The following is a 13,296-nucleotide window of genomic DNA, read 5'->3' on the forward strand; positions in this document are numbered from 1 at the left end:
CCATCCAGACCAGCATGGCCCTTGCAGCAGCATGGCCATAGGATACCAACATGGCCCCATATGGTAGCCTAGACCCATGGCATTTTGGCAAGGTCTTTGATGGTCTCAGGATCCACAGACATCAACACAAACCCAGACATAACCCTTGGCCGCAGCCCTGGCCACCCAAATCAACCTGGCACCAGCAGCAGCACAGCCCCTGGACACCAACATGGTTACAGGTTGTGACCCAGACCCAGGCATCCACATGGGCCCTGGCAGCAACATGGGTGAGGCCAGGATCACAAACCCAGGCAGCAGCCCTGACCAGACTGTCATAATGGCCCCAAGAGGTCATGCAGGTCACCCAGACTGGCATGGCCCCTGGACACCAGCATGGCCCCCCAGTGACAACAGGAGCCACAGACATTAACTCAGGCCCCTTCAGCTGCTCCAGAGCTCTGGATCAAGACCTGGACCTTGGTCATAGCCCAGGCCAGATTTAGTTTATTTTTTAATATTTTATTCTTTATATTTATATGTGTGTTATCTTGAATATATGAAATATTTTCTAATTAAAAATATTACCAGGAATCGCCAGGTGGTGGTGGCGCACGCCTTTAATCCCAGCACTCGGGAGGCAGAGCCATGTGGATCTCTGTGAGTTCGAGGCCAGCCTGGACTACCAAGTGAGTCCCAGGAGAGGCGCAAAGCTACACAGAGAAACCCTGTCTCGAAAAAAAAAAAAAAAAAAAAAAAAAAAAAAAAAAATATTACCAGGAATCAAAGGCTGGATAGCCCAGAGACCTATGATAGGAAAAAAAAAAAAAAAAAACAATAAAATGATTCCTAATGATATCCTTATATATTCATAGATTGGTGCCTGGCCCAATTGTCATCATTAGCCGGCAGCTAATGGTAGCAGATACAGAGATGGGTAGAGAAAGACAGCCCAAACTGGAGATCTCCATTGGGTCCCTCCCCTAGGAGCTTGGGAAATCCCATGGAAGAGGGACAGAAAGAAATGTAGGAACCAGAGTAGTTGAGGAAACCAGCAGAACACAGCCCACAGACTTCAAGAAGGTTCACAGGGGCTCACAGAGACTGAAATGGCAATCATAGAGCCTATATAGGTCTGCTCTAGGGTCTGCCTCTGAATATATAATATGGTTGTTAGCTTGGTGTTTCTGTGGGACTCCTAACAGTAGGAGAAGGGGTGTATCTGACTCTCATCTGCTTTTGGGACCCTTTTCCTCCTATTATATTGCCTAACCCAGCCTTGATATGAGGGGTTTGTGCTGTGGGATGTCTTTCTGTATGCTGTGAATGTGTTGCTCTGGTTGGTTGATAAATAAAGCTGCACTGGCCTATGGCAGGGCAGGATGGAGCCAGGTGGGAAAATCCAGGAGAGATAGTGAGAGGAGAAAGGAGAGTAAGGGGAGACACCAGCCGCCATCCAAGAAGCAGCAAGATGCCAGCAGACCAGTAATGCCATGGCCACATGGCAACTTATATATTAATAGAAATGGGTTAAGTTATAAGAGCTAGCTAGCAAGAAGCTTGAGCCATAGGCCATCCAGTTCATAATTAATATAAGCCTCTGTGTGTTTACTTGGGTCTGAGTGGCTGTGGGACTGGGCAGAACACAGGAAAATTTCCTACTACAGGTTTGTGCCTAGTCTTATTGTATCTTGTTATGCCATGCTCGTGGATTTTCCTGGGAAGCCTGCTTTTTTCTGAAGGGAATCTAAGAAGCACTGGATCTGGAGGAAAGGGAAGAGAGGAGTGACTCCTACAAGTTATTCCCTGACCTCTACAGATACACCACAGTGTGTGCATGCATGCATGCGTTTGCACCCACACAATAAAATAAATAATGTTAAAAAACAATTAACCTTCCAAAATCTGTTAAATATTCAATTTTACCCCCACCCCCTTTTTCTCCTTGCCTGTTTCCAATTTTTGTTACCACAGCATAAAGATGCAGAAATGTTTTCATTACTGAGCCCTAGAAAACAAGGCAGTTAAAACAAGATTTGTATTTAAAACCCTTTTTATTCTCCAGAATAAATTTGTTTATCTAATATCTCAAAGTCACTAATGGAGTAATTATACTGTTGTCGACAAACTACTAAGATTCTGCCTGCAACTATAATTAACATATCAGTGTGGGAGTACTGTAACTTTATATTAACTTTTCTCAAAAGCATGTTTGGGTTTGTTAATAAGTATGTTTGAGTTTGTTAAAAATCTTAGTGATAGACTAGGTGTAGTGGTTCATGCCTGTAATCCTAGCACTCAGAAGGTTGAGGCAGGAGGATCATGAGTTTGAGGATGTCTAAAGCTACATAGTAAGACCCTGCCTCAAAAACATAAAACAAAAAATTCCAGAGATATTGGAGTAGCCTTCCTCTGCCAAAAGCATCCTATGTCAAAAATCAGGAAAAGAAACGGCACAAAATAAAAATATTATATATATATATAACATTTATATTTCAAAACCATGAAATCAAAGCCTTGTAGAGTCTTCTGGAAATCTAGTAAAATATCAGAAAGCATAAAAGTAGGTGGTGCACGCCTTTAATCCCAGCACTTGGGGGCAGAGCCAGGCAGATCTCTCTGTGAGTTCAAGGCCAGCCTGGTCTACAGAGTGAGATCCACACTACACAGAGAAACCATGTCTCGAAACACACACACACACACACACACACACACACACACACACACACACACTGCAAAAAAAAAAAGTAGAAGATTACTTTGAGGACTGAATGAATTAAAATTTATAAGTGCTTAAATATGACAGCTTATGTGTTTATTGTTTTTAATGAGAAATCTCATTTTCCCCCACAATAAAAAACAATGTAAAAAGTAAAGGTTTTTGGTTTTCCCTGCACAGCATCTAGCCAAAACATGTCTCAGGAGACAATGTAGCTAAGTCATTTCCTCATTGTGTTCTCTGTCCTGCCAAAACAAAGGGCTTCTAAGACATTTCCTACCTTTCCCCTCTCCTTCTTCCCATATGAAGATGCCCCCTCCTCCGTGCTTTCTAACAGGCATCATACTACTTCAATTACTTACATTCATATCCAAACTAAAACTAAAACTCTAAAAGCTTCATGCCGTCTGCTTGTTGAATAACAAAAACCCAATTTCCTGTTTATACCCACATCCCCTACATTACTAAACAATACAACTGTGGACAGTATTTAGTCTACTATAATGCATAATCCTTGAAAGAGCAAACACTGAAGCTATGAATGCCTACCTTCCCTAGCAGACAGGAAGCAGCAAACCAGCTCTCCAGCTTGCTAGCTCACCCTCTATTTCACACCTTACCAGGCTACCAAAAGCCATCACACCACCATGCTATTGACATGGATTTTTTAAAATGTACTCTAAAATGGAAAGTAGAAAACAAAAACCAGGTTTTCTAACAGATCGTCTTGCTGAGAGAGCATTAGTGGCAACATACTTTTAATCCCAACACTCAGAAGACAGAGAGGCAGGCAGGTAAGTTCCAGGCCAGCCAAGTTTACACAGGTGCTCCAGGCAAGCCAAGGCAACAAGAGATTTCCCATGGGGGTCAGAAGAAGGTATGGGATCCCCTTAGATCCAGAGTTTCAGATGGTTCCAGGTCACCCATCCCAGTGTGAACCCGGGTCCTCTGCAAGAGCAACAAATGCTCTTAATTGCTGAGCCATCTCTCCAGCCCCAGCTCTCTCTTGCTTAGCTGTTTTGGTATGAAAACAATTCAAGCAGTTGAAGCAGCTTACATATAATAAAATCAGTCCTTGGGCCAATGAGAGGCATAGGCACTTGCCACCAAATCTGATGATTCACGTTGATCCCACACGGAAGAACCCACACAGAAGGAGAGCATCAACTTCCAAAAGTTGTACTCTGATCTCCACATATGCACTGTAGCACAAACACTGTTCCCCCCATACACACATATACACACACACACAAACTAAATAACTGAATGAATGAGTAAATAAATAAATAAATAAATAAATAAATACAATTTTAAAAAGCAATAAAGTTTTTGGGCCAGCAAGATAGCTCAGAACACACCTTTAATCCCAACACTTGGGAGGCAGAGCCAGGCGGATCTCTGTGAGTTCAAGGCCAACCTGGTCTACAGAGCAAGATTCAGGACAGGCACCAAAACTACACAGAGAAACCCTGTCTTGAAAAAAATCCAAAAAAAAAAAAAAAAGATAGCTCAGCAGGTATGGGTACTTCCTGTGCAAGCCTGATAAGCTGAGCTGGATCTCCAGGACCCATGTCTGGCAGGAGGGACAAAACTGACACACCATGGTTGTTCTCCATATATGCACCATGGCAAAGCTCACATGTACTCCCCTACACACAGGCTAGAATAAGTCTGAATAAATGGATGAATGAAAAGCAGTTCCAAATACACAACAGAAAAAAGCCCCATCCAACTTACACACAATTTTTTCTGACTTTAAACTGACACTCCTGGCTAGCAGGATGGCTCAACCAGTAAGGATGCATGACAAATTCACTCCCTGGAATGCACAAAGAAATGACTCGCACAATTTGTCCTCTGACCTCCATACATGTGCAAGGCACACACACACATAAAATAAAACGAATGCAAAAAAAAAACATTACACTTGGGCTGGAGAGATGGCTCAGCAGTTAAGAGCACTGGATGCTCTTCCAGAGGACATGGGTTCAATTCCCAGCTCACAACTGTGTGTAACTCCAGTTCCAGGGGATCCCATGCCCTCACACAGACATAAAATAAATGCAGGCAAAACACCAATGCACATGAAATAAAAATTAATTTAAAAAATTAAACTTAAACTCTGACTGAACATAACTTTGGTACTAAGATTAACTACAAAAATTGTTTTTCAAATTTCATCCTACAAGTATACATTATTCTATTTGATCCTTCCAAATAGTCCTAGAACAGAAGGTTGGAAAGACATTAGCAACATTTCTTCCCCCCTATTTACTGGTTCTGTAAACTGAAGCTATGTCTCACACATGGTAAGTAGTGACTCTATCAGTGAACTACAACAAGCCTAAGCTCTGTTTAACAAAGGAAGACCCTAAGACTCAAGTGTCTGAAAACAAAAGATGACTTAAATGAAACACAGATTGTTAAATACAAAATGTCACTATCTAACTACTGAAATCATGGGGCATTGGGATGGGGGATTGAGCTTGGCTTCATACAGGCTAAGCACATGGTCTAACTCTGAGCTTTCCCACTATCTCTGGAATCACACTTTTGTTTATATAGGTTCTCATTATGCAACTATGACTGGCCTCACATTCATTAAGCAGCCCAGCCTAACCTGAAAACCCAGATCTCTTGCCTCAACTTTTCTTAAGGGTTGGCATTACAGATCTAAGCCATCAAGCCTGGATGAAATCGTGGTCTTGAAGAATATTCAAGAAATGGGGAAATGCATCCAAAAGACTATTAAGTGACAGACCATTTTACCTAAATTACAATGGTTTCACAAAGTGAGGGATAATCATTGTACAAACTATGTTGTTATTCTCACTGAAAAAGGAGCAAACGAAAGAATAGGATTCTATTTCTATTCTTTTTTTTTTGGGGGGGGGGGAGGGGTTCGAGACAGGGTTTCTCTGTGTAGTTTTGGTGCCTGTCCTGGATCTCACTCTGTAGACCAGGCTGACCTTGAACTCACAAGAGATCCGCCTGGCTCTGCCTCCCAAGTGCTGGGATTAAAGGCGTGTGCTACCACCGGCTTCTACATCTATTCTTAAAGGCATTATCTACATACCTTTAACCCCAGCACTCAAGGAGACAGAGGCAGGCAGGTCTAAGGCCAGCCTGGATAGCCAAAGCTATACAGAAAAACCCTGTCTCAGGGAAGGGGAAAAAAAGAGGGTGTTATCTATCTATCATGACAAAAGAGAAAGGTAAAACAAATTCTATTTATTGAACATTTTATTAAGGAAGGTACAATAGATATGAAACACAACCTCAGAATTCCTCCAAATTTATGAGACCACTGTACAAAGTAAAAACACGTATATCGGCACTTTGTCCAACAGACCAGCCCTGAAATGGAGCAGTGAAGAGGATCATCACAGGCAGATTAAGGAATCCTGGGAAAGTAAACTGAGCATGCTACTTTAGTCTGCTGAGAAATGGATGACTAGGGCTGGCTAGATGCTCAGTAAAAGTGTTTGCCATGAAGCCTGATGACCCAAGCTTAATCCTTGGAACCCAGAAGGTAAAAAGAAAGAATCACCTCCCTAAATTGTCCTTTGACCTCTCCCCACATACAAATAAATAGATATGTATATGATAAATACCATGCTATCTATAGAATAACTATTCTAACACTATCCAGAAACAATTACAACATTGACAGCAATTACTGCTGCAAAATGATTGTTAAATCAAAATAATCCTCTTTTGTTTGTAGGAGCAGCCAAAAGATACATCATCATCTCTCTTCCTCAATGCAACACTATAAATAGAACTCCACAGCAGGAACTTCCAAATAAACACAAGACAGACCACACACACCAAAAACAGGTTCCAACACTGATATTCTATTAATTTGTGTTCATAAACACAACAAACCCTTCAAAGCAAGTAGATAAACAGAAATAGAATACACAACAAATACTTCTAATTTAACAGAACCAGTATTATTTTTATCACATACAAATATGTCTCAACATGATATGCTCAAGTAATCAAATACAGTAAGACTTAAAGCAAAATGGAAAACAAAAAGAAATATACCAGGGGTTAGGGATGTCACTCAGTTACAAAGGGCCCTGTGTATGACTCCCAATACCCTATATACTAGACAGAGTGATTCATGTCTCCGACTCCAACATTCAGAAAATGGAACAGGAGGATCAGAAAGAAGTTGAAAATTGAAAACCATCCTCCACTACACAGAGAAACCCTGTCTCAGAGGTGGGGATGGGGGGGTACGGGGGATATGCACTCCTTCCCCCCCCCCCCAGCTGAGGAACAAACCCAGGGTCTTTAGCAAGCACTCTACCACTGAGCTAGATCCCCTGGTTTTCCAAGACAGGGTTTCTCTGTGTATTTTTGGTGCCTCTCCTGGATCTCACTGGATCAGGCCGACCTTGAACTCACAGAGATCCACCTGGCTCTGCCTCCCAGTGCTGGGATCAAAGGCGTGCACCACCAACACCACCTGGCTGCATGTACTATCTCAATCTAAGACTATTTTTTATTAAGAATACTTGTTGCTCTTGCAGAGGATCCAGGTTCAGGACCCAGCACCCATGTGATAGCTCACAACCATCTATAACTCTAGTTTCAGGAAATCAAAAACCCTCTTCTGGTCTCCTCAGGCACCAGGTATGTACATAGTACAGTTGCATACATATAGGCAAAACACTCATAAAACAAAATATAAATCTTTTTAAAAAAATAACCTTAATCTATTTATTCCTACAGCACCCTACAGCTATCCCATTACTAAATTATTTTATTTGCCCGATTCCAAACTTACGTCTGTAGTTTTTGTTTTGATTTTATGTGTGTATGTGTGTTTGTGTGTGAATGGGTATACATGTACATATATATGCGTGCATATAGAAACCAGAAGTCAGTCTCAGATGTTATTCCTCAGAAAGCCATCTACGTCATTTATTAAGACAGGGGCTCTAAAATGGCCTAGAACTTGCTAAGTAGGCTAGGCTGGCCAGCTAGGCAGGGAGCCCCAGTAATCTGCTTGTTTTCACCTCGCCAGCAATGTGATTTCACACTCAGCTTTTTTGTTTCTTTTTTTGATTGGTTCATTGGTTGTTTTTTTCAAGCAGGGTTTCTCTGTGTAACCCTGGCTGTCCTAGAACTCACTCTGTAGACCAGGCTGGCCTTAAACTCAGATATCCGCCTGCTTCTGCCTCCTGAGTGAGGGGATTAAAGGCGTGCACCACCACTGACAGCTTTTTTTTTTTTTTTTTTTTAATGAAAAGAGGGCTTATGGCAGATGACTTGATTACTCTGTATAGGAGATCAATACTTAAAGAGTTTTCAGAAGCAAATTTGGTACTTGAGCATCTGATCAACACTGGCTAGTTTTTTTTTTTTTTTGTCTTGTTCTGTTTTTCAAAAAGAAGAAAGTGAGCTGAGTAGCAGTCTCTGTCTCTGTCTGTATGTCTGTCTGTATGTCTCTCTCTCTGCTTCCTGACTGTGGATGCAATGCAGCCAACAGCCTCACATCCCTGCAGCTATGTCTTGCCTGCCACAATGGGATCACACCCTCAGACTGGAAGCCAAAATAAACCTCTCCTTCCACAAGTTGTTTCGTCAGGTATTTCATTGCAGCAATGAAGAAAATAATTAATGCAGATGGATCACTGACAACACACAGTTATTTTAGATGTTATATTATTCCTATTGTAATAAGAATTCCTCTGTGAGGCTGTAGCAGTAAGCAGTCTGAAAAAAAAAAAATCAGTAACGCTGCTTTATTACAAAGTAGAGACTAGGCCGGGCGGTGGTGGCGCACGCCTTTAATCCCAGCACTCGGGAGGCAGAGCCAGGTCTGTGAGCTCGAGGCCAGCCTGGGCTACCAAGTGAGTTCCAGGAAAGGCGCAAAGCTACACAGAGAAACCCTGTCTCAAAAACCCAAAAAAAAAAAAAAAGTAGAGACTAAAAGATGGTAGTGTCTACTCCCACCCTAATTGATATTTTGCCTATAGACCCATATAAGATAATTTAGTAATACAAGTGCAAGAGAAACAGCTTAAGTCACTTTTATCTAAGCAGTTTAACAGAGAAACAAGGAAGAAGAAATGACTGCTTGAGTATATGCTGACTACGCTGCATTTTTCAAAATAGGGTCACTATATAACCAGGCAAACCTGGAACTCACTCTGTAGCTCACTCTGGCCTCAAACTTCTTCCTGCCTCAATGTCCCAAGATTTATCAGTGTGTGCCACCGTGCCTGGCAGTTTACTATATATTACAATCATAACCAATGCTCCAATCAAACATTATAAATCAAGAGAATAAGTTTTAAGAGCATCTTAGCAAGCTCAAATTATATTTAATAAAAGAAATAAAAACAATCTTGGGGCTTTAAAGTTATATTGTACTTCAGAATTTAGTAAAAATCATTGCTTATACCTTTACTGTCATAGAATCTAAATTTGGTAAGTACCACCAACACCAGCTGAATTACTTAAGCTATTCAGGTTCTCTCAATTATACAGTGAAATAAACAGTCCGTATGTGAGTGCTGCACACACACAGTCCTAAGTGGAAAACATTCACTAGGTCACTTGGAATGGCAAGGTTCAAAATGTTAGGACGCAGACGACACTCATGTATTCTGAGCACATGGAGGAGGAGGAAGGGAAGAGATGCACTGATGGAAAACAACTTGTACTCACTGGTCGAGTTGCCTTGCATCTGAATGATGCACTTGGACTCCTTGCTGGTCTCTCGAGAATTGAAGGGCCTTACTCGAACAGCTACCTTCACTGAGGCTCCCGACATTCTGGTGGCCTTATAGATGCAATCCAGAAATAAAGATCAAATCTTCTTTTGAAGTTATGTTCAAAGTTCCTTTAAAAGAGAAACATTGTACACAAAGTCATCAGAATTAAGAGACACACAGGCTGACTCATGAGCGCTGGCAGTTCTGTTTCATAAAAGCCTATCCTTTTCCTCCTCTACAAATCTTACATTCCCAACAGTAATTTACCAAGCAGTACAAATGGAAGTTCCTTTCTTATTATATTATCTTTCTCAAACCCTAAAAAGTCTCTAACTGGTTAATTAAAAAAAACCTGCAAAATAACAGGCATCAATCTTTGTGTGTCTTCAGGTCAATCTCCAGTAATATAAAAAACAAAAATATCTGTTCATCGAGGGAATTCCTTTAAAATAGTGGTTTAACTAGCTCTGTAGAACAGGATGACCTCAAACTCAGAGATCCACCTGCCTCTGCATCCCAAGTGCCAGGATCAAAGGCATACACCACCACCACCACCACCACCATCACCACCACCCCAGTAAAAACATCATTTATTACTTTAGGGAAAGTTGGTGAATTTCCTCTACTTGACAATTTGAAAAACTTGGTTCCATGACAGTTAATAAAGAACAAAGAACATTCTAGTTTGCTCCTTTAGCCACATACCGAGCTTTTTTACCTATGACAATATCTGACAGAAGCCTCTCTGACCCTCAAGGCCCCTGAACAATAATAAGGACACCTGCCAGTGACTTATGAACTAGTGAATCAAATCACTACAGTTTACTACTGCAAGAGACCATAGGAAAAACACAAACATGTCAGAGAAAGTTTCTCTCTCCACAGACCAAAATCAATGCAATCTCATAGGGAAGAAAATAATAAAAAGTAAGCCAGAAATAATTTCCAAAAGAAACAACCCATCTCTTGACACAGGAAGAAATTTTTATTCATGACAAAAACATCTTCAAGAAGAAACATACAAAAGGTGAAAAATGAAAAGTATTTATGAGTTTAAATATCATAGAACCTAATATAACTTCAAAATCTGACCAATATTTTTTAAAAAACAAAACAGTTCCCATATCAGAACTGAATCACATCTTTTTTACATTTTTGAAATCATGGTCAATTTTGAGCTGTTGAGAAATTACATTTTGAGGTGTATGAGGTAAATGGGTTCTAGAACGTCACAGCATTTTCACTCCTCTTCCCTCCCACACGCCCACTCCCTGTTAAATTCATAGCTTTCTTCTTCATTATCACGCGCGCACGCACACACACTCTCAGATTCATAAATATATAAATACACTTGTTCTGTATAACGTTACTTCTATGAGTTTTCAGGGCTGACCATTTGGTAGTAGATAATCAATTGGTATGTTCTTCCCTTATGAATATTATTTCTCTGCTCTCAGCATTGTCTAGTTGCCCACAGTTCCATGTTAACATGTCTCTTGGTGAGCCAGGTGCAGAGGTGCACACCTTTAATCCTAGTACTCAGGAGGCAGAGGGAGGGGTATCTCTGAGTTCGAGGCTAGCCTGGTCTACAAAGTGAGTTCCAGAACAGCCAGGGCTGTTACACAGAGAGAAACTCTGTCTCGAAAACCCAAAAAACAAAACAAAACGTCTCTTGGTGTCATCCCTCTTCAGCTTATGTTTAGAAAGCTATCTTGTTCAGACTTCATGGATGTAGCTTCTTTGACTTTTCTAGGAGACAAAAACCTCATAGCAAACTCCCTGCTCTTCTGGCTCTTACAGTCTTTCTGCCCCCTTTCCAATGATTGCTGAACCTTACTTAGATGCAGGAGCTGTGTTGTAGATACATCAGTTGGGACTGGGCTCCACAAAACTCATTTTCATCATCAGTGTAGCTTTCTCTAACCGTCTCCATCTGTTGCAAGAAGTTTCCTTGATGAGGGTGAGAACTGCACTAGTCTGTGGGTATGTGGATGAATAGTTAGAATGTAACAAAGGAATATACTGGTCTAGTAAGTGGTACTTGTAGGTTCTCTGCAAGATTTTTGACTTCTACCTCTAACCTGGGGTAGAACTGACTAGGTTTCCAGTATCAGATACAATTTCCTCCTTCTAGTTGTTTTGTTTTGTTTTATTGAGACGGGGTCTCTCTATGTAGCCCTAGCTGTCCTGGAACTCACTATGTGCCCCTGGCAGGTCTTGAATTCACAGAGAACTTTCGACCTTTGCCTCCCAAGTACTGGGATTAAAGGCGTGCACCACCACTGCCCCGATGTTTTTTTTCTTAACAATATAATGACTATTTGAAATTTTTACTTTTGGGAAATGTCTTCTCTTTTTCTATCTCTCACACCAGTTCAAATTGCTCAGAGATCTCCTGTCATATGTATTAGTACCTAGAACAGTATCCATACTGTTCTAGTTGTGTGGTAAGAGCTCAGTATCCATTAAAGGTTAGGGAAACAACCTGTGTAAGTCCTTGCTAGATTTGATGATTCTTGTTTTTGTTTCAAGTTATTACAATGTTTTTTATATTGATCTTTTAATATACTATGTGCTGCCATTTTTTTTATTTTATTTTACATTAACTGAAGCATTCTTAATATAGCAAATACTTCTGTGGCCACATTTATCAAATGAAAGCTTAGAGTTATTTCCCAATTAATGTTGCATATGCTATAGTCACTAGTTCAGTACTATCCCCCTGACACACACCACACACAAAAGAATGCAGCATTGCCGGGCAGTGGTGGCACACACCTTTAATCCTAGCACTCGGGAGGCAAAGGCAGGCAGATCTTTGTGAGTTTGAGGCCAGCCTGGTCTACAGAGCGAGATCCAGGAAAGGAGCAAAGCTACACAGAGAAACCCTGTCTCAAAAACAAACAAACAAAAAAAAAAAAAAGAATGCAGCATCGAGGGGAAAACTACATATAAAAACATAGTTCAATATGGGTGCAGTAGCATATGTCTGTAATTACAGCTACACAGGAAGCTAAGCCATGAGGTTTACAAGCTCAACACTAGTCCAGACTTGACCCAATTAAGACCTTGTCTCCTAATAAATTCTTTAAAGGGCTGGGGATGTAACTCAGTGACCTAAGTTCTATCACCAGATGGACAGATGGATGAATAGATGGATGGATGGATGAGGATGGATGGATAGAGATAGATAGATAGATAGATAGATAGATAGATAGATAGATAGATAGATAGATAGATATGGGGGAGGAGAAGAGAGAAGGGAAAGAAAGAAAGGAAGAAGAGAAAGACAAATCATATCAACATTTCAATCCCCACACAACTTTGATATGGAACTATCATTTTAACTATTATGATGTCCAAAAACCAATTATCTCCCCAACTAGCAATCTATCAATTTCCCGTCTTTTCCCCCCTTTTGGAAACAAGGTCTCACTATGTGGCCAAGGCTGGATTTGAAGGCTGATTTCTCCATCCTCCTCTGCCTCAGCCTCCCAAATGCTGGGCTTTCAGGTCCTTCCCACCTCTCCTTCTCATTACCTGTACTCTAATCCGTGCCTAGGATTCTTGCAACAAATGAACTGTCCTTTGAACTTCCAGTTTTGATTCAATAGTCCTTTAGCAAGGTTGTATAAACAGAACTGAGAAACAATAAGCATAAGACGGCCACTGGCCAGGATTGAACAGTTTTTAAGGTAGGCATCAAATACTAGATTTTTGTTTTTAACTTTTTATTACATTGGATTCACTTTGTGTGTCAGGGGACAATTTGTGGGAGATGGTTCTCTCCATCCACCATGTGGATCCTGGGAATGGAACAGAGACTGTGAGACATCTTTACCTGATGAACAATCTCACCCC

The 13,296-nt window shown here is 40.9% G+C and overlaps 1 protein-coding gene across 11 annotated transcripts in view; it reads right to left on the minus strand.

The window, feature by feature from the left end:
• Positions 1 to 13,296, minus strand: part of Kif1b (kinesin family member 1B) — a 140,726-nt gene that overhangs the window by 112,615 nt on the left and 14,815 nt on the right. For all 11 annotated transcript variants that reach the window (XM_028893597.2, XM_028893595.2, XM_028893592.2 and 8 more), the window contains exon 2: positions 9,389 to 9,563. In XM_028893597.2, coding sequence (XP_028749430.1) covers positions 9,389 to 9,494 — 106 coding nt within the window. In that variant the 5' untranslated portion in view covers positions 9,495 to 9,563. The remainder of the gene's footprint in view (positions 1 to 9,388; positions 9,564 to 13,296) is intronic.

This window comes from Peromyscus leucopus, chromosome 2, assembly GCF_004664715.2.
Source record: "Peromyscus leucopus breed LL Stock chromosome 2, UCI_PerLeu_2.1, whole genome shotgun sequence".
Classification (NCBI taxonomy): domain Eukaryota; kingdom Metazoa; phylum Chordata; class Mammalia; order Rodentia; family Cricetidae; genus Peromyscus; species Peromyscus leucopus.